The sequence below is a fragment of the Pinus tabuliformis genome, chromosome 8 (genome assembly GCF_031772625.1).
Source record: "Pinus tabuliformis cultivar Carrire ecotype Pingquan chromosome 8, CPIR1, whole genome shotgun sequence".
Taxonomy (NCBI): Eukaryota; Viridiplantae; Streptophyta; class Pinopsida; order Pinales; family Pinaceae; genus Pinus; species Pinus tabuliformis.
Genome location: NC_142294.1, coordinates 861425983 through 861447366, shown reverse-complemented (window position 1 = coordinate 861447366; position 21384 = coordinate 861425983). Strand labels below are relative to the sequence as shown.

The following is a 21384-nucleotide window of genomic DNA, read 5'->3' as shown; positions in this document are numbered from 1 at the left end:
ACATTAATTCCACAGCAAAATTTGAATCTCAGCAGGAAAAAATAAAACGTGATAAGTCCCCGAGCCAAGACTGAATCTAGCAAAATATTTCCAAAATATTTTTATGTTTTTCAGATAAAGCAAAATTTTAAAACTAAATGAAACCTTTAAATAAAAAAAATCTAAATGATATCAAATCAAAATCTAAACTATAAGAAAACTAAAATTTTTATTTTTTTATTTTTATTTTTATGATTAATAAAAACAAAACTTAAACTATAAAATTAACATTTAAAATGATTTTTTAAAGCTTTACAAATTTTATAAATTTTAATTTTAAAATCAAAATGAAACAAAACCTAAAAAAAAGAAAAATAAAATCTAATTTAAATCCAATCTAAAACTAAAACTAAAAAAAAAAAATTTAAATTTAAATCTAAAGTTTAAAGCTTTAAATCTAAGAACAAAATTTAAACAAAAGATAAACCTACACCCTAACTAAAGCTAACGAACTTTTTTTTTTATAAATATAAATCTAGATCTAATCCATAAAGAGTGAACAAAACCTAAAAACCGAAATAAAATGAAAATCGAATTTTTATTTTTCGATTAAAGCCCAAACCAATTAAATTAAAAGAAAAGACATTAAGCTAAACTATAACCTAGATGCAATAAGACCAAAGTCTAAAATTCTTCAAATCGTATTTACGCTGAAAACCCAAAACGATTTGTTCATACGCAGGCAGGGAAAAGACTCACGTATGACAGTTTACCAAAAATTTACCTGGCCCGTAAAAACAAGGGCGTGATCTCTTACAGCAGATTTCTTCGACAGCGGGCAGAGAACGCTTGCAGGTTGGCCACGGTGAATGAGGACGCAGCAGCAAGGGTCTGAAAACTTTAACCAGCTCTTCAAAAAGCCTGAATCGTTACCCACGTGAAGCCTCAATGGTTTCTGCGCTTGATCCAGTGCAGGCCCACGGATTTTGACGGCGGAAGGAAAGAAGAAACTCGAATGTTTGCAGATGGGATGAGCACGTGATTTTCTCAGCACGCAGGTTTAGTAGATTCGATGAGGAAGCTAGACAGGCGCAGGCAGATAAGGTTCAAATGCTTGCAATTTGCCAAGACAGCTGCATGAGTTTTGAGGAATGAACGTGCAGGCCCGATGATGGAGGGAGGAGCCGATGTAAGGCAGCCTAAATGGAGACGCAGAGGTATAGGGAGGGCTATATATGAACAGAAAGGAGGCTGGGGTGGAAAATGGAAGGAGGCTGTGTGAACAAGAGAGTTGCGTGCAGAGTGAAGAGAAAGCAGCTAGGGTTGGCTTTTGGTAATGATACGTAGGCAGACAGCGAGCAGAGAGTAATTTGTCTGGACAGTTGAGGGAAAAACGACTTGAAGAGGTGCGGACTTTCTCTGCAATCCCACCAAGCAACCAATATAAAATACTTTCCAGGGAAAAATTATCTGATCCACTTATCTTTAGTTTTTGTAGATGAAACCCTCGCAAGAAGATTTCCAGATCTGAAAGCAACAGAATTTTTAAAACCCTTGAACAGCCAAAACAGAGACCCTGCAAAAAACTAATTTTCCACAAGATTTTATCTCAGACCTGCAACCTGCAAATGGAAAACAAAAACCTGGAAAATATATGCAAAGATTTAAAAATGAAACCCTACAAACCGGTCCAAAAGTACAAAATTATAGCTCTACAACAGCCAAATTTGTCAGTTATCATCAATAATATTTTTAGAACTTCAGATTTACTATGAAATGCTTTAGAAACTTCTCATGCAAATCAGAAAACAAACTTAAATAATAAACCCAGGATCAAAACTAGCTGGGCTCTGCAAGAAAATGCTTGCGGGAGTTGGCTGGTTCAGCCGAGAACTTCCCCAAACCCCCACTGATCTTCTTCAATAAGGGTTTCCTGCACAGCTTACTTCAACCATCAATAAAGAGAGAAAAAACAGTACTAGATCTCAGATGCAATGGAGATACCTGCCATTATTTCAGAAATTCTAATACCATTAAAACCCTAGTAAGTGAACAAGATACCTGTGTTCAGCAATACTCTACAATAAACTGTTACTAATGGCTAAAAAATAAAAATATGCAGAAAATAAAATAGCTCACAGCGCTTTCAGAGAGTAACACCAGCAAGATTTCAACCCCAAAGTCTTTCTTTATTAGCACCAGAAAAAGTTTACAAGAGAGCTTCTTCAGCACAAGACTCACAGATCGAATGATCTCAAATGACCCCTAGCACCCTATTTAAAGGAAAAATTCCCAACAGCTAGTTCGAGTGATCCACGTCAAAATGATCTCGACCATCGATGAGGATCAAGATATCTCTTAATCTCATCCGTCGAATTTTTAATGCATTAAAAAATTGAAATTTTGCATTTATTTACTCAAAATATTATTATTTTATTAATTACTTTTTTATTTTTCATTTTTTATTTATTTATTTATTATTATTATTATTATTATTATTATTATTAATTTTTTTTTTTTATAGTTATTTTTTTAATTTATTTTTTAAATGGATCCTCGAACTTAGCCTTTGGAAAAATCACCTAGGACCTAGGACTTAGGACTAATGAGGGGATTAAAACAATTTTTTAACCCTCAAGACACTTTACATCATGACTTTACAACTTTACATCTCAAGGGGGAAAACCCATTTGACATAGACCCTCATAAACCACCCAATTCTGCGACACAACTATAATCTAGCAGATTAACACACTAGGATTCTCCTAAGATTCTAATGACAAAATCCATTCCGGCTTTGGGGTTAGGCTGAAGGAAAACTCTGCCGATCATGGATCGGTGAGACGAAAAACCTTCTGGAACGTAGATTATCACTAGAAAGTTAGGTCCACCTAGGCAATTTACATACATGACTCATATCTACTAAGATTATTTACAATTTACACATGCAAACTGGGTTTACAACATAATATGATGAAGTCGACGATGACTGTCGAATGGCACGGACATGTCGATCAAGCGCTATCCCTTTTTGCGAAGAAAAAGGGGGTGTACTGCTATGGGTAGTTGACATGTAGTGGTCAACAGAGGGTTAACAAAATCTCTTTTACAATGAATTACATGCCCAAATGGGTCTTCAATCCTTGACATTGACTTTACTAGACTTTATGACTTGATGACCAAACCTAATAGCTCACAATGGGAGCTTCAACTAAAAATAAAATTCCTTGATCATGAAACCCATGATTCAAGTATTACAAAAATAATTTTTCTTCTTTACATCAATTACATAAAATCACAATTACACATGTCATTATGAAGACCGAACCTAGTTACACTTTTCAGTAGGGGGGGGCTAGAGTAATCATCCATGTCCAAGATAAAGATTATACCAACCCACCATAATGAGATGGTATGCTCCACATTGATGACGAGTTCAACAAAGGGGTGATCAACAAGGCAAGCACATGCAAGAAGGCCACTAAGAAGCAAGCACAATCATCCAATGGAGGGAAAGTGAAATTCTCTCAAACCAAAGATCTCCATCAAATGATCGAAGGCCATGAAAAAAGGGGGCTCCATGAAGATAAATCCCCCGAAGTCAATCCAAAAGCTCCAATGAACCAAGGACAAATCTCCACAACAATGATGAAATTCACAATATGGAACCTAATACATGTGAAGTGTAACATGACTAATCACAATTATGGTTTAATGAAAGAACCTTGAATGATTTCCAAAACCACGACCAAGTGAAAGAAGTCCAGGAAACAATTTTTTATCTATGAAAAATGATTATGCTTGAAATTAAATCTAATGTAAGATGTTCAATAATTTATATCAGATTTCAATAAGCCCCCCCCTCCTCTCCCCCCAAAAAAATGATCTTTGAATTATTTATATGGCGGTTGAAGGCAGAGATCAGTGCCAAATAAACCATATGGCATATGGAGTCAAGAACACTATCGAAGTGGGTTTTTTTTTTAAGCAATTAGGGATGGAAATGAGGCATGAAGCTCACGAGATCCACTAATATTTTTTTTTTCCCAGGGAAAAATCGTAATCTTTCATTAATTTTGAAAAATTACATATAGTAGATGCTTGACAGCATATGCATCATTGTCTCTTTGTCAATTTAGTCACAAAATTCCATCAAAAATCATTCCTGTAATGGCTGGAAAAAGCAAAACATTCACCACACATGGTGATATCCTGAGAAAGTCTAGTATGTATGTTCAAAATCCATGTGATCTATAATATATACACCACGCACTGAGAAAGTCTAGTATGTATGTTCAAAATCCATGTGATCTATAATATATACACCACGTAGGGTGATCTCATATGATATAATCTGCAAATGAACTATGATATATACAGTATAAATTATAACCGAGAACTTCCAGCAAAATTTAAGGTCCATCAACCCGTTGATATGCCTGATCTATATAAGGCCTGTGATAATATTGGTACTGTGTAGTACCCCTCTGCTCTTGTATCATCCACTGACCTCTGGGAAGTAGCGTGGCCTCCTTGGAAAGGCTGTCAGCGCTGTCGTTATGCTCCCTGTAAATATGATGACATATGATGGAATTAAAATGTGATTTGAAAATGTTCACTTCATCCAAAATATTTCTAAGTGTGTGTGCATGGCAGATCGTGATATTATTGAACCAGTTAATAATGATTTTGGAGTCTCCGAAAATCTGAAGATTGCTGCAGTCATGGCTTAGAGAGAAATGTAATAAATGGCGAAGGGTAATTAGTTCTGCAAAATTGTTTGTTCCTTCACCAAGTCCCATCTTGACCCTGTAATGATGATGATCAGAGAGGAACAAAAGAAATCCACCCCCACACCCATGTTCCTGTGCGGCACCGTCGAAAAAAGCCCACGGGATGGAGTGGTCTATAGGATCGGGTGCTAGTGGTCTGCGGGGTCTCGGCTTAGTGAATTCAAGGAGCTCGTGATATGCGAAGATTATTTTTGCAGTGATAAACTGCCATCTGACTGCACAGTTTTCAAAAATCATTCTGTTTCGAGCCAGCCAAATAGACCAGCATATAATCAGAGGGAGGCAGATCAGGTTGGTTCCCGAGTGCGAGCTGAGCCAGGTGTTCCATGCTTGGATGATGTTGTCCCCTTCCCACTTGCCAGAATAATGAATCTCTGTTGCGATGGATCTCCAGAGATTGACCATAGTTTCGCACTTTAGAAATAGATGCTCAGTTGATTCGGAAGCTTGCTTGCACAACACACACCAGTGAGGTCCGTGGATGGCTCTGTGTGTTAGGGATTCCCCAGTGGGGACTTTATTGCTAAGTACACACCAAAAGAAGAGCTTGGTCCGAGGCGGGGTTTTTAATTTCCAGATAGCCTGCCACCATTCATGTGTAATCTCTGGTTTTTTGTTATTAATCAGCGCAAGGTAACCAGCCTTTGGGGTGTATGCTCCATTTTCCGCCAAGCACCACATAATTTCATCCGATCCCTCTTTTATTCTGATGTGAGACTCTGTCAAGGCAACAATGTAATTATTCCAAATTTGGTGCCAATGAAGTGGAATGTTTAACTGATTTGCAGATTTCCAGGCCTGTGCATAAATGGAGGAGTTAACCTGGTCTGCAATATGGGCAATCACACTGATATCTCTCTGATTTAAGTGGAGGATTAACTCTCGCGGAAGCTGGAATCGACCACCTCCCCTTGTCCATGGGTCCAGCCCGATGCGCACTTTAGTACCATCATTTATCCTCCATGCCAAATGATTGCGAATGTTTGGGAGGGAGTGGAGCAGTGCTTTCCAGACCGATGAGATACCGATCCTTGTCCATTGTGGCAGCCTAACCCAGTCCATGATTTGGAGAGGCCATACATATTTGTGATATGAAATAGAGGTCCAAAGGTTCTGTTTGTTGAGGAGTGTCCAACCCATTTTTGCTGCAAGAGCTTTTGCAAAAAGGGTTAAATCTTTGAGTCCCCACCCTCCCCATTTTTTGGGCAAGGCAATCTTGTTCCAACTAACCCAGGCAAATGTTCTCTTATCCTGTTGACCATTCCAAAGATATCTACTGCAAATCTATTGGAGGCGGGCAAGTATACTTCTGGGTATCCAGGCTAAAGCCATCCAGAAAACAGGGGTAGCCTCCAAGACTGATTTTATTAGCACTAATCTTCCAGCTCTGGACAAGAAGCGATGACACCAATTTGTAAGCCTCTTCTCCAATTTGATGACCAACCATATCCAATCTGCAATTTTTTGGCTCAGGGGTTTGATCCAGAAACCCAGGTATTTGAATCCATGGTCAAGAGGGCGAATACAATAAGGGAAGTGCTGATGAGCAAATCTAGATTCATGGATGGATGTGTGGGCCAGAGTAATGGTAGATTTCCCATGGTTGGCCATCATACCTGTAGCCCGAGAGAAAGAGGATAGAAGCTTATCAAAGGATACAGAGTCTCGAATGCTACCATCCAGAAAAATAAGGACATCATCGACAAATAGGAGGTGTGTGAGATAGCAATGATCATTGATTTTCAGACCGAAAAGTCTACCATTTCGCTTTTCATGTGCTATTAACCGACTGAGTCCTTCCATGACAATGAGGAATAAGAGTGGGGATAGAGGGCATCCTTGTTTGAGTCCTCTTTCAGCATGAAAGAAATGGGAAGCAGAGCCGTTTATGAGAACACTGAAGGAAGCAGATGATATGCAAGACATAATCCAGGTGGTGAAAAGATGCGGGAATCCCAGGTGAATAAGGAGCATTTTGATGTATAACCAGCTAACACGGTCGAAAGCTTTTGCCAGGTCGATCTTTAGAATGATGCCTTTAAGCTTTCTTGATCTAATAGAGTGTATAGCCTCTTGAGCGGTACCAATGGCTTCATGGATCTGTCGGTCTTCGAGAAAAGCGAACTGCTCAGGTGAAATATGGTGAGATAGGATGGGTCTCATTCGGTTGGCAATGATCTTGGAGATGATTTTGTAGAGACAATTGCAGAGGGAGATAGGGCGGAAGTCATTGAAGGATGATGGAGAATCAGACTTGGGTATAAGGGCAATGAAGGTGGAATTGATGGCATCATACAGCTTGCTTGAAGTCCTGCACTCCTCCACCACATTGAGCAGGTCTTGTCCCAAGAGATCATAAAATGCCAGATAAAACTCAATAGTCCACCCATCCGGCCCTGGACTTTTATCTTTTTTAAACCACTTCAGGATCAAGATCCATTAATATTATTGGAAAATAACACAGAATTTCACAAGGGCATGCGCCTAAAGGATGCTCCTTCAACTAGGTATCTGATTTTAGTCTAGAGTTGGAAATCACAAGTTTACAAGTATTCCTAAGAAATATCATGCAAATTATTAAACCAAAACTAAAATAGGAAAGGAAAATAGAGGGTGATCCCACATTATGATCTTTCCAACGTAGTAGATGTATTGTTCCAATGGATCAAGTTGCTAGATTTTGCATGTAATCAATCCACAACTATTCCAAGCTTGAAGAACAACACTATCAGCCACACATGAAAAGAAAGTCTTTAATGTAACCTTCAAAAGCCTTAATGCTTGAATTTTCAACAAATGTTCTCTCAAATATTCTAACAACAACAAACTAGCCAAGGAGAGAATATATAGAGTTCTATTCTCAACAATTCTCTCAATAAAAATAATAATATCCTTGGTAAAATCCCTAGATCTGGCCTAGGAGAACATAAACAACAACTATCTTCTAAGTTCTAACTACCTAAGGAGTATAAGATCAACAATACATAAAAAAGGTGAGTGGTTTATGTGAAAATTTCTAAATAGAAATCCTATTGCAGTGATTAATGTTATTTCTTCTACTTATTATCTAAGAAAAAAGTTATTCACAGTATTATTACTGCAAATATCGAAATATATTCTACTGCAGCCTTCACAATTAAAACATTGCAGAAAGTAAATGTAAGGAAAAATACTGGCACAAATACAACCACAATGACGAAAATATTTTTGGACAATCATCCTCAGAAAAACCCAATGTAGGAAAACCGGTGCAGTAGATGAGGGCTTTATTATTCTTCAGCAAATTCTCATATACAAAGTTACAGCGAGCAAAATAGGAATGAGAAATTTTACAGACACTTCTTGACCAAGTTCTACCTCAGGTGAAGTACTTCTTCCCCGGAATCCTTCTGATCCTCTCTGCGTCAAACTGCTCTCCTTGGCTCAACGTCAAGCTGCTCACGCAGACTCTGCGTCAATCTGCCTCTGCGCTGCCTCTTTCTGCGTCACCGTGTTCCTGCTCTGCATCTTGCTGCCTTGCACTCTCTGAATACGCTGATGCCCTCTCTTCTTTTCTCACCTGCAACTCTCCCTCTGATTCGATTTTCTCTTGCCAAACTTCGATCAGTGAGAAAATTGATCTTACTCGGGTAACTGAGTATCTGCCTCTGGTGTGTTCTCCAAGTACCCATCAAGTCTCCTCTTATAATCCTCTCATTGATCAATCAATGGCCCAGATTAGATTCTAATCAATGGTTAGGATCATTTAACTTGATCTCTGCCTTCTTCTAGAAGTTCCACCAACAGTTTAGATTAATACCCATTAATTATTTTAATTTCCTAAGTTTAGACTTAGGGTCCCATTAAAAATAATTAATTATTTTAATAACACTGTTTTCGAGTGGAATTTCCCAAAACAATTCTGGGTATTGGAGAATGCATGTTTCTAAGCCTTCCTGCAAATTTTGAGGCCTAGAGCACATCCGATGCTACCCCAAATCAACAGTTTATGCGACATATGCAAGCATAATCTCCATGGAGGTAGATTTATCCATCAAAAGAGGAAGAAGGGTAGGTCATAGCTCTAACATCTAGCTTCCAAGCACAAAATGAGGTCCAACAAGATCCCTCAAGTGTGGATGTCCCCTCAAAAAGTGAAACGACCAATCAAACACGATGTCCAAGGTGGCATGTGTTATGGTTCCAAGAAGGTGGACAACTCCACAAGTGGTCAAATGGTTCAATATATACTCATCCTCAGTAAAGATGTAGGCACTCCTACCTTCCCTTGTATCTCCTATAATATTTGAGTAAGCCATATCGGCTTCCTTCTTGTTGGAATAGAAGGTGTGGGCATATCTATCCCTAATATCACCTTGTCCACCCCTGAATTTGACTCCTCTCGAGTCTATGGAAGAATAGATCCTCTTTCTCCTCAATCTTGATGGAGAGCATTGTGTCTAGACGACCTCACATCCTCATCAGACTTCACCTCTGCTCACCACTATCTTTTGTTGCGCTAAAATGTAGATCTTGTAAGCATTGGAAGTGGCACTATATCCAGCAATGGCCGTCACAGCATCTTGAATCTCCAAAGAATGATGACCGCCTATGAATTTGAAGGAACATAATTCTAGATAATCAACAATATACCAAACTGTATGATCCCTCAAGTAGCTAGAGGACAAGAGGGTTATATATGTACCTAGAGGACAAATGTCATATCCTCAACTACACAATTATTTTTAACAGAGTTCTGTAATTAAAAGAATACTATGTATCTTGTAATTTCTGGACAGTTTTTGTCTTGCATGAAATGGCTCTAATGTCGAATTTAATAAACCATCACGTGAGTTATCATGCCAGATCAGGTTGCTACTTCTTTTCTTGCTGTTGGGCCAGAGCCATCAATGTTAAATCTATATATTTTAGAAATATATGTTGTTGCTGTTGCTAGTGTCTCGATTCCATCCATCGATATTTCCACTCACTGCTGGTTGTGTATATACACTGGGTCAAATCGATTTTTCTATTTACAAATACTTCTCTTCTATGGAGATGAGAATATTTCTGTTGCTTGTAAATGAATGTTACCATCACAAAATAACTTCTACTTTTGTTCTTGGCTGCAATTGTGAAGAATTATGGTTTTCTGTGTAATAACATGTTCTTGTTGTCATGCAATGCATGCTTGAACACCTTAAGCTGTCACTGTGTTTGCTATTGGCAAAATATTAATTTGAATTTTGACATATCATTTGTTGGGCAATTATCTGTAGCTGCTACGTTGGTCTGCTGTCTGGGTTGTTCATTGACTGTAATTTAATAGGAAAATGCCAGTGTTTGTAATTTCTCATTTTTATCAGTAAGGATTTTGGATAAAACTATTTATAACTCTGCAATTTGCGCATTCATATGTAGCCCATTACCCAACATCAGAGAAACACAAGTATGTGGAAAAGAGGAAATATAAATATATATTTTGTAAAGTTCAGGATAAATAAATAAATATTAGGTCAACATGAATATATCACCGGTTATCTGATGTTCAGGTTTACCCACTATCTGAAGTCTCTCAGTCTGTTGTATTATTTTATTTTCCTTGAGTCCCATTTAGGTTAAGGTATTCTAGTGTGTTTGCATATTTTTTGTAGCACTGTCTTTTTGTATTTTAATACTACATATTGATTGGTCCACATGTTTGACTCTCAAGGTTAATTAAAGTTCGGAATTTAATATATGATGTTGCTGGCTATTGTAGGAGGAAATGAACCACGTCTTGTAGCGGCTGCTACAGAACAACTCAATAAGTTGCCCTTTTATCACTCATTTTGGAACCGTACCACTCAGCCTTCATTGGTAACTATCTATGTTATGGATTTTAATCTGAATTTCTTATTATTTTGTATTTCAGAGGTTGAACCTGAGGAATGACAAGATCAAGCACTTGAAACATTATCTTTGTTATTTCAATACTGTATAGTATCTTTTGATTCACACTGTCTGACACTGGCACTTAAAATCCCATCTGCACAGCACCAGGAGCCAGGTCTATCCTATTACACATTGCTTCTACTTTGTAATTTTTTATTTTTTTTTCTGTGAATATTACTAGTATCCCATGGTTTAGGTGATGAATACCTTATGAATTATTCTGTTGCTAGTTTTAACAGGTATTTATTTATGAGGCCCATTAATTTCTTGTCATTTCTGTCCATTAATGCTGTATTTACTGTGTTCCCTTTCCTTCCTTGTCTTTTTGGCAATACCTTTGCTTGTCTTTTCTTCATATGTATCTTTTCTCTTCCTCTTCTCTTTAACTTTGCATCAATCAATGCTTAAATGCATTTACGACATGTATACTTCATTTGCTTAACATTTTGACATTTTTGTTGTTTAATTCTCATGTTTACAGGACCTTGCTAAGGAAGTTCTTGAAACTTTCAAAGCAAATAAAATGAGTAAGGTCTTTTTTACAAACAGTGGTTCAGATGCCAATGATAGTCAGGTTTGTCCCAACTTCTAACTTCATCCCTATTGTAAAGGTGCAGTACTCGGGACTTAACGTGTCTTCTTGAGCATTTTAGTGCAATAAGAGTGTATCATGTGAAATTGTTAGTAAAATAGCTATGCATGTTATTAATTGCTGTCACTTTTGGCTGCAACTAGAAACTTTAATTCATCTATTCGCATCTCTGTACTGCACTATTGAATTTTCCCCATGTTATTCCTTGCCGCAATTTTGCTCCAGATTTGTTCCTTAATTTCTTCTTCATTCTTCTTCATGTGTTGATGCTCCATACAGGGAATTCTCAATACTAAAGTTTTTTGTTTATGTTCTTTGTAGTGTGAAATGAGCATCAAGAGGCATAGCAATGCTGGGGTTCCAATCGATAATTTGTCAGTAATAATTGTGTCACATTATATGTTAAACAAGGGACGAATGTAATGCTAGGTGTTGTGGTTAGGTGGTTAAACCACCTTAACCACCTAGGAGTATTGTAAATGGCCAAAGTGAGACATGATTTGTGTGAGGTATGTGTCGTTGCAAAGTTTTTATAATATAGCTTTTATTGTCTGTCTGCCCATCATGGTGTTATAAATTTGTTTGCCCTAATTTCCTACATGTATCAGAAAGATACCCATCTCTGAACTCGTCCATAAGAAAAGTGTGCATATGAAATTAAAGAATCAACAAAGAGAAGAGATTGAAGTTGTGGGGGAGGCAAAATAATCTTATGAATATATTTTCATAAAATTTGAAATACCAAAGTGATATATATATATATATATATATATAGGAGGAAAAACAAAGGTAGAAAGTTTAGAGTATTTTATTAATTATTATTTTTTATCCCAGAACTAAAAAAATTTGTATTAGAAATCTACATACAAAATGCAACAGTAGATTCAGTGTACAAAATTGATGAGTTCAGGCTTTCTAACACTATCCAATTTTCCAGCCTTATTTCCCTTTTCAAAACTAGAAATATATCTCCTGTTCAAAACTATTCACCTGGTATATCCACCAAAACGTCCCCAAATACAAACAAAATTTGCAGTCCATTACAACAGCGCAAATTAAGAAAGAGTTTCCTCCTTGGGATGAGCTTTTGGCAAGGGAGGTGCAACTACATTCAAATCCGGGAATAACATAGGGTGGTTGCAAACAAAGTTATCCGAAACCCATGAGGGATGACTATTTGGAGCATTGCTTCGCTGAATATTCTCAATTGGTTGATGCAGATGGTCTATCTCATCCTCTACCCTTCTCAACTGAGTCCTATGCTCCATCAGAATTTCCATGGTAGTAGATAAGCCAGAGGCCAACTGGTTATACCTCAGTTGGAGTTGAAGCATTTCTTCCTGGAGAGTCTACAAATCTTGTTGAACCCGCTGATGATGATTCCTCCTATACATCGTAACCTTCTTCTGCGTGCTGGTTCCATCTCTGTGACAATGGAGCTGAGTATTGCACCAGCCTGGACAATCTGTGCTGCAACCTTCCACCATATTCCGAATCACATTGGAACTAGTGCCACTTCTCCTTTCTCTAGATTTGGTCGGTATGGAAACCACAAAAGAAAGCAAGCTCTTCTCCTACAGCGCCGCTGATATTCCATGCTTTGTTCTAATATATGTGCCCATACAAATTCCAGCCTAGCTTCTTGTCATGATGGCCAAATACATACCAAAATCTGCTCCCATAACATTAAGAAGATCATACCACAGAATGCAACTCCCCACTTACTATTGTGTTGGATTTCTTTAAAACCCATTAAACTGATTTGTAATTTTCCAAGTGTGAAAACCTAGGAATATAGACAATTGATATTCTGGAAGCTTAAATCACAAACACATTGAATTTTCTAACATGCACAGCGGAAAATAAACCAGAAGACAAACACGTCAACACATAGAACACAATACATACCTAGGAAACGCCAACTCCGGGAAAACCTGCAATGTTGTGTGTATTTTATTATTCTTCTGCAGCAAAAAAATTTCTTCTGATAATTACAACAAGGGAAAACTTCCCAGTTTATCACAAGTAAAATACTCGTCCACTCTCCAGCTAAATCGATTCCCTTCCTGTGCACTGGATCTGCGAAATTCCTGTGCAGACCAGCAATTTGATCCACATGTGCACACACACTTCCCCTCTCCTGTGCGCATGTACGAATGGACCTTTGCACTGAGCTGTAAAGGCTCGACCCTCACTCGATTTATTCTTCTCGGATGCTGAGTTCTGTGATCTACTGAAATCCTCGCTCTTCCTTTGTTGTTCTCTCACACCTGCTTGTGCTCAATTGACTTGCCACCAACTCGCTCTATCTCCTCTTATAATTTCGATCTCAACCCTAATCTCCTTCTCAATGGTTGAGATTAAATCGTGATCAATGGCTGAGATTAAATCATAAGTTAACTTAGGAACTTTTACTTTTTCTTAAGTCTAACTTTAGGAAATAGTTAAATAAATTAATATTCTGCTAAAGTGGCAGTCTTCTGTGTTCTTCTACTAGTCTTAGCACTTAGACAAGCATAACACTTCTTCTCTACTCCAATCAACACTCCCTCTTAGAGAGGAAGGTGTTTTGCACTACACCCAACTTCTCTCTGAGGTAAACAAATCTGGTCCCTGGAAAAGCCTTGGTTAGAATGTTTGTTGTCTGCTCCTCTGTTGGTACGTACTGGAGTGTAACGATACCTCTTCGAACAATATATGTGGTGATAATGTATGTCAATGTGCTTGGAGCGATCATGAAACACTGAATTTTCAGATAGATTGATGCAACTCTGATTGTCACGGTGTATCATTGTAGGCTCCAACTCTGTGTTGAACAAGCCCACGAGAAGCTTCCTCAACCAAACAGCTTCGCACCCTGCCAAGTTGACAGCCATGTACTCGGCCTCGGCTGAACTCAATGCGATTGATCTGTGCTTCTCGCTGAACCAAGAAACAACTACTAATCCAACACTAAATGTGCACCCAAATGTGCTCTTTCTCTCTTTGGAGCTCCCTGCCCAATTTGCATCAGTGAAGCCCTTAGGCTTCAACTCATCAATATGTCTATACCACAATCCATACTCTATCGTCCCCCTAAGATATCTCAACATTTGCTTTACAACAACCCAATGCGCTTTGGTAGGCTCAACCAAACACTGGCTAAAAGAGTTGACTGCAAAACATATATCTGGTTGTGTGTTCACAAAATACATTAGTGAACCAATCATCTGCGTGTAAAGTGTGGGATCTACTTGCTCCGATCTGGATGTATCCACCTTCCTCTAGTTTGTGACTAGAGGTGTTTGCAATCTTGTATGTGAAATCTTCTTATAATCTGCAAAGCGTACTCTCCCTGTCCCACGAAGATCTCTCCATCACCTTGCCAAACCTTCAGCCCAAGGAAATAGTGCATTAGCCCCATATCCTTCATCTCAAATTTGCCTGCAAGATCTCTCTTACACTTTTGGATGAGCTTGTCTACACCTGTCAAAATCAGGTCGTCCACATATAGCCCCAAAATAAGTGGCCCACCTCCAACAACAATGTATTGGAGGTTAGGATCCTCTTCACTCTTGGTGAAGCCCAATCCATGAAGGTAACTATCTATCCGAGCATACCATGCTCGTGGAGCCTACTTGAGCCCATATAAAACTCTCTTGAGTCTGCATATGTGTATATCTCTGCTGCATGTCTCGAATCCCTACAGCTGCTCAATGTAAATCTCCTCCTCAACAACCGCATTGAGGAAGGCTGTCTTCACATCCATTTGGTGGATCTTCCACAACATCTATGCTGCAATAGCTGCAACTGCCCTGACAGACGAATATTTGGCAACTGGGGCAAAGGTCTCGTCACAGTCAACTCCCTCTATCTGAGAGAACCCCTTGGCCACAAATCTTGCCTTGTACTTCTCAATACTCTCATATGCTCCATGCTTGATCTTGTAGACGCAGCGAGAGCCTACCATAGATTTTCCCTATAGCCTCGGCACCTCCTCCCAGACATTGTTCTTCATCATGGAGGCATATTCCTCCACCATGGCATCTCTCCACACCTCCTGAGAGGCTTCATCCTAATAATGGAAGGCTCACATCTATTAACTCGGTCATTAGTGCCATGTATCTTGTGTACCTCCATGGTTTTCTGCTTTGTCGAACTGAAGTACCTGGAGCACCAACTTGCTCCCGCACCTCCTGAATCAACTGATCTGCCCATCTCACTCTCCTTCTCGCTGTGTTGGGAGTCGCTGCTTGAGTGGGCTCCACTCGCTCTCCTTCTCCCTATGTTGAGAGTCGCTGCTTGAGTGGGCTCTGTTATTACTCAAACTAGTAGGGGTCCTAAAAGGGGATCCTTGAAGGGCTACTACTAGGCTATGGGAAACAATGGAGAAATAGCCCACTGTCACCTCGACTAAAGCTCCCTGCTCTTTACGGACTTTCACTGATGGGAGGAGACCCGTTATGATGAGGATCACAAAATGGATAGACCAATGATAGGGTGAGGGGTGATCGTGGAAGCCTATTCACAAGAGAGGCTCAAATATGTGGCTTGCTTGTTTTGGAAGGCAAGGTTGAAAGTTATCAAGGAAGGGCTTGAGGGGAATTTCAAGGTTTAGGTTTAGGGTATATTCTTATAATGGGGATTCCTAGGCCTTAAAATTCTTGTGAAAGCTTGGATTCCAAGTGATCCCTGAAGAATTACCCTTAATAGTGTATGGGACCACATGGGACCAAAGAAGAGGGAGTAGGATGAATAAGGTTTAAGGTGATCACATTTGGGTGGACCAAGGCCTAATCCTTTGGGGAGATTGGAGTCAGGTAGAATTATGACTATGGACTTTTAGATTTTCTAGGTCAAGGAGGCCTCAAAGACAACTTTGCTTAGCACTAGGGTAGCAACAAAAGTAGCTTCAAAGACTTTATACTTCGTTTTGCAAGGTAGATGGCTTATCAAGATGAATTTCAGCAATGAAACATCCCTAGGAACATTCATTCATTATACATGGCACATACATGAAGCATTCACTATCTAGAAACAAAATTTCCACAACTTCACATAAAGAGATGTAACAAATAAGCCCTAGTATAGCGAAATCCCAACAACAATGTATGTGACAAAAATAGAGAGAAAGAATAGCATTAAATTGTACTTACATGTATAAGAATATATCCAACCATCCAAAATCTTGCCATTCAAGAAGCTCCAAGACATGAGAAAATAATACAAACATCATAATTCATTCCATGCTCCAAAAATTCATCCTCCAAGAAGGATAGCGAAATCTCTAAAGAGATACAAGTTCCAAATCCAAGTGATGATGCTAAACTGAATCCTCATCACTTCTATTTATACACCTCTAATGAGTTTGATTTAGCTAATTAGATCTACATTAGCCCCTAAAATAAAATAATGTGCAAAATAACTAACTTTTGGTGACAAACCCACCAAACTAGTTCATAAACAAAAGAATAAGCCTCTTAAGAGGTTGAATGATCAATAATACATGTTGTTGGGCCTTCTACGAAACCTGATTAAGTCCATAATTGCCATAATGATGATTAGGACTCCCAAAATAGTGGACAAGGGGTTGGCCCCTTGTTCTCCAAAACCTGTGATGCTCCCAATGGGTGTGGGTGTTAGTTTTTGTAGCATCAGATGTGTTCTAGCCTTGAAATTTTGTGGAGAGGCCAGAATGCATAAGATCTCCAAAACCCAGAAATCGTTTCTGGAAATTCCGCCTAGAAAAGACTTAATAAGATTATTAGTCAGTTTTAAATATTTCCTAAGTCCAAACTTAGGGAATATGACTAATTAATCAGAATTAATTAAGTTATGGTGTGAATGTTCTAGAAACTCACATGGATTTACTTCAAGTTAATCCTAGCCATCGATTAAGATTTAATCTTGGCCGTTGAAGTCTCAATAGAGGAATACAAGAAGCAGTCAATGGGGCTTGGAGAAATCACTTGTGTAGTTCGGTTTCCTTGGTAGATCGATTTCTTGAGTAGCAACATTCAGTTGCCGAAAAGAGAACCAGAGAAATCGAAGCAGTGAGAGGGGCAGGGATAATGAAGTCAGAGAAGGAATTCTAGTTTCGGTGAGTGAGTTTGCAGAGAGGCAAAGGAGCCACAGTGAGGCTGACGCAGAGCAATGCAGTAGCCTCTAGAGGCAATTTCGATTTTGCTAGGGAAAAGCAGAATTTCAGTGCCAGAAGCTAAGTAGAGGTTCCAGAGGCCACGAGAGACATTTTTCCAAACAACAGTTGATCAAACAGCTTGAGGAGAGGCTGTTTTGAGATGAGTGCAGGAGCAACTGCGCTAGGGTGTGCAGTGACTGTGCAGAGCCAGTTTGGACGACTCAATTTGAGCTGAGGTCAGAGCCTAGATTTGCCTGTGGAGTGAGGAAATTCCTCACTGGATTTTTCTTGCCAGTTTTTCTATGTAGGATTGCCAATTTTGACATCTAGTTGTACTTAGATTATTTCACTGCTACATAATAATAAAACCCTCAATTGCTGCATTGATTTTCCAAAGTTGGGTTTTTCTGGGGACATTGGTCCAAAAATAACTGTGTTATTTTATGTGCGTGTGCTAGTATTTCTTCCAGCATTTATTTCTTCCGCAGTTTATTTGTGTAGGTTGCAGTGTGATTGATTCAGTATTTGTTGTAAAAACAATCAATAAATTGTTAAAATTAATTTAACAATTAGGAGAATTATTTCTAGTTCATGCAATAGGATTTGGGTTTCTGAATTTTCACATGGTATCAGAGCGCAGATGATCAGTCGTAGAGCTCAATAGCGAAGGAAGAGGGAGTTTTACTATTCATTGAGGGGTAGCAGGTCGAAACCCCAGAGGCAGCACAATCACCTTGGCTAAGAGGCCGAATTTCTTGAGGAGATTCAATTTTTCTGAGTGTGAGGCAGAAAAATTCGATCTCTCCGGATCGAGGGATTCAAGAGGCAGAGGGAGCAACCAATATTTTTTCCGCATTGCAGTATTCTAGTTGGACGCAGTAGTTTTGTAGCAATTGCTAGAGCAAGAACTAGCGTCGGGTGGAAGAAGAGCACACACTGAGGGAAAATTTTCCTTAGGGAACTTCTAGTCTCAAGAAGTTCGATTTCCCTTGTAGATCAACAGTCGTTGTGTGCAAAGTTTCTCACTCCAGAAGGGAGTGCGAATAGCTGAGCAGCAGCTGAGTAGAAGGGAAGAGGAGATTTTCGACATTATCTGAGATGGCCACTGCCGGACTTCGAGATCAGGACAAGTTGGATGGTGCTTCCAACTATGTCATTTGGAAGGCAAGGATGTCCTTCCTTCTGGATGAATATGGCCTGAAACCATTCATAGATGTAGTGGTAGCTGTCAAGCAGTAAACAGGGTCTTTTTCACCTCTATTTATTCTACATTAATTATCAATCCAGGTACGATTTGTTATCTCAAAGAGTGTACTCAGTTTGATGCGGTCACTTGTCAAGAGTAATGCTAGTGGTATAGTGCTTTTGCAAAAGTAAATAAATGCTGGAAACAAACTCTAAATGTAATGGCAAGAACTTGAAATGCTTTGTAACTCAATCATTCATCTAAGAAACTACAACACTTCATCAGTCAAGGGTGCAGTAATGATAACTCTTCCCTTTGTAAACTGATGCAATTGAAAAGCAATCAAGGAGAAGATCATAAATCTGGGAACTGGACAGTAATAGTCAATGTTCACTACAGTTTCAGATCATTCTGTTCACACCAAAGCAATTACTTGAAATGATAATTCAATTAACAGGAAAAGGAACAACAACTAATCTGTTTGAAAAGATCGAACAACAAGCTTTAATTTATAGAAATGAATTAAGCAGCAATTGTAATCTACAAGAATTAAGCAACAATATTTACCTTAGAAATGACTTGAACAACAAATCGAAAATGGAACAACAAACTAAAGTCAGTTACGAAATATTGAACAACAACTTGAATCAAATGTAAGTGCACAGCAAACTAAATCGAATGTTAACACATAGCTCATCTATACTGAGGGAAGCAGTAATCTGGGTTTCAGCATAACAAATATTAATCACGGTTATGAAGAAACAACAATTGCGGTTACCATGGAACAACAGTCCCAATGAACAACAATCACACTTAGAGTTAAACCGTAGCTACATAAACAATAATACCAATCTGTAAATACATAGCACTGTTACTCTGTAAACGAACAGTAATGGTAATTTGTAAAGGAATAGCAATGTTATACCGTAATATCAATCTGTAAAGGAATGACAATGCAATATAAATTCAGAATGAACAGCATAACATTTCAGTTGCAGAAGATAACCTTACTATTCAAATATGAATGAAATATAACAAAGCCAATACATGAAATGATAATGAACAACAGATTACTGAATGAGGCAAGTAAAAGAAATCAAACCACACACGACTTGGAATTGGAAAATAATGGTACAGGAAGCAAGTGATCCACTAGGGTTGGGCCCTTAGCCTCCAGGGATGCACTGCTGTGATTACTCCAGAATCAAAGACGGAACAACAACAGAGTTTATGTATTAATCATGAAAACAGAGTTACAGTAATCGCTCTTTAAAGAGAGTCGATGATCAAAGTTTAAGTTACAACAGTGAATTCTATAAAACAACAATAATCCACCCCTTGGGCTAGCAACGTTGTCCCTTTTTATAGCAGCCAGGCGGAAATATCAAAGATATAGATATTCTTTAAGGTAGCGATCCCTCAAAGGATCCTGAGGGATTCGCCATATCGTTATTTCTCAGTTGTCTCTTCGTTCTCTTGCGCTGATTTGGTATCTCCTCTTCCTTTTCCTGGCTTATGCGCTCCGATCTGGATTGCCTCGTTTGGATGCAGTTTCTTGTCAAAGGGACAACTGTTGGTTTTGTCTTGTCTTTTCCTTTGGAAAGGCGATCTTCCATTTTTTTCATTTTCTGCATAGAAAAAGGTAATAATTAGTCATTTTACGTTACTTACAAATCTCTTAAACTTTATCATAATCCTTCATCATATGCCCATTTCATAATGTAAAGAAGTTATGAATTAAAGGAAAAGATAACGAAATAAGTGACAATTACATACCTTCTCTAATGCTCAACAATAGCTATCCCCACAGATGCAGATCAGCTAAAGGAGTACAGAAAGGAGATGGTGAGGGCGAATAGATTGATCCTAGATGGTGTCCAGAATCATGTTGTATCACACATAGCAGCCAAGGGAATGACCAAAGAGATGTGGGATACACTTTCCACGCTGTACCAAGGCACTTCCAAGCAATGAAAGATGTACTTAGTGGAGACACTGAGATGCACTAGGATGCAGAAAGGAAAACGCATAGACCCCTTCCTCACCAGGATTCAGGAGATTCGGTACCAGTTGTCAGCTGTTGGGGTAGCGCCTCAATCCACAGAACTAGTGTGTTTGGCACTAAGCAATGTCTCAGAGTAGTGGCAGGTATTTGTCCAAAGTATCTTGGGCAAAGAAACCTTGCTAAGGTGGGATAGGATGTGGGCCGATTTGCAGCAGGAGGAGTTGAGACGAGACCTAGTGAAGAACTCCATTAGTGGTAGCAGTAATGGTTCGAAGCAGGTGAAGGAGGAGGAGAGTGTGGACCTCGCATCGAAGGGTCTCGGTCAGGGACAAGGGGAGCAACAAAAGAAGAAGGACTTGTCAAAGGTCAAGTGCTCAAGGTGTGGTGAGCTCGATCACTACAGTACCCAGTGTCCTCTTAGGAAGAAGGACAAGGAGGAGAAGCAGGACCAACAAGCAACATCAACAAAGATCGATAGGCTGTCCTCCAAAATGGAGGAAGACTTTGCCATGTTTGGTGATATACCCCAAGGAGTGAAGTGGGGTGACTTGGTGTTGTAGCCCCAGAGCGCTAGAGTTGGGTAGGATTCTTGAGGAGGTCCACCTCTGTTAATTTTAGGTATGTTCTATGCTTAGAGCAATTTATTTCAATTTTCACAGTTAGCTCCATATCTTTTCTAGATTAGCAATCACATCAGCATTAAAGTAAACTGCAGATAGAACATAAACATAAATCGCAGAAGACAAGCCAAGACAAGAGGACACAAGATGTGGCGCTAGCCAGGGACAAACCCCAATG

The 21384-nt window shown here is 38.9% G+C and overlaps 1 protein-coding gene across 1 annotated transcript in view; it reads left to right on the top strand.

The window, feature by feature from the left end:
• Positions 1-21384, top strand: part of LOC149238288 (vanillin aminotransferase-like) — a 452839-nt gene that overhangs the window by 129537 nt on the left and 301918 nt on the right. The window contains exons 6-7 of the mRNA XM_089372979.1: positions 10513-10610; positions 11167-11259. Of these exons, the coding sequence (XP_089229105.1) occupies positions 10513-10610; positions 11167-11259 (191 nt within the window). The remainder of the gene's footprint in view (positions 1-10512; positions 10611-11166; positions 11260-21384) is intronic.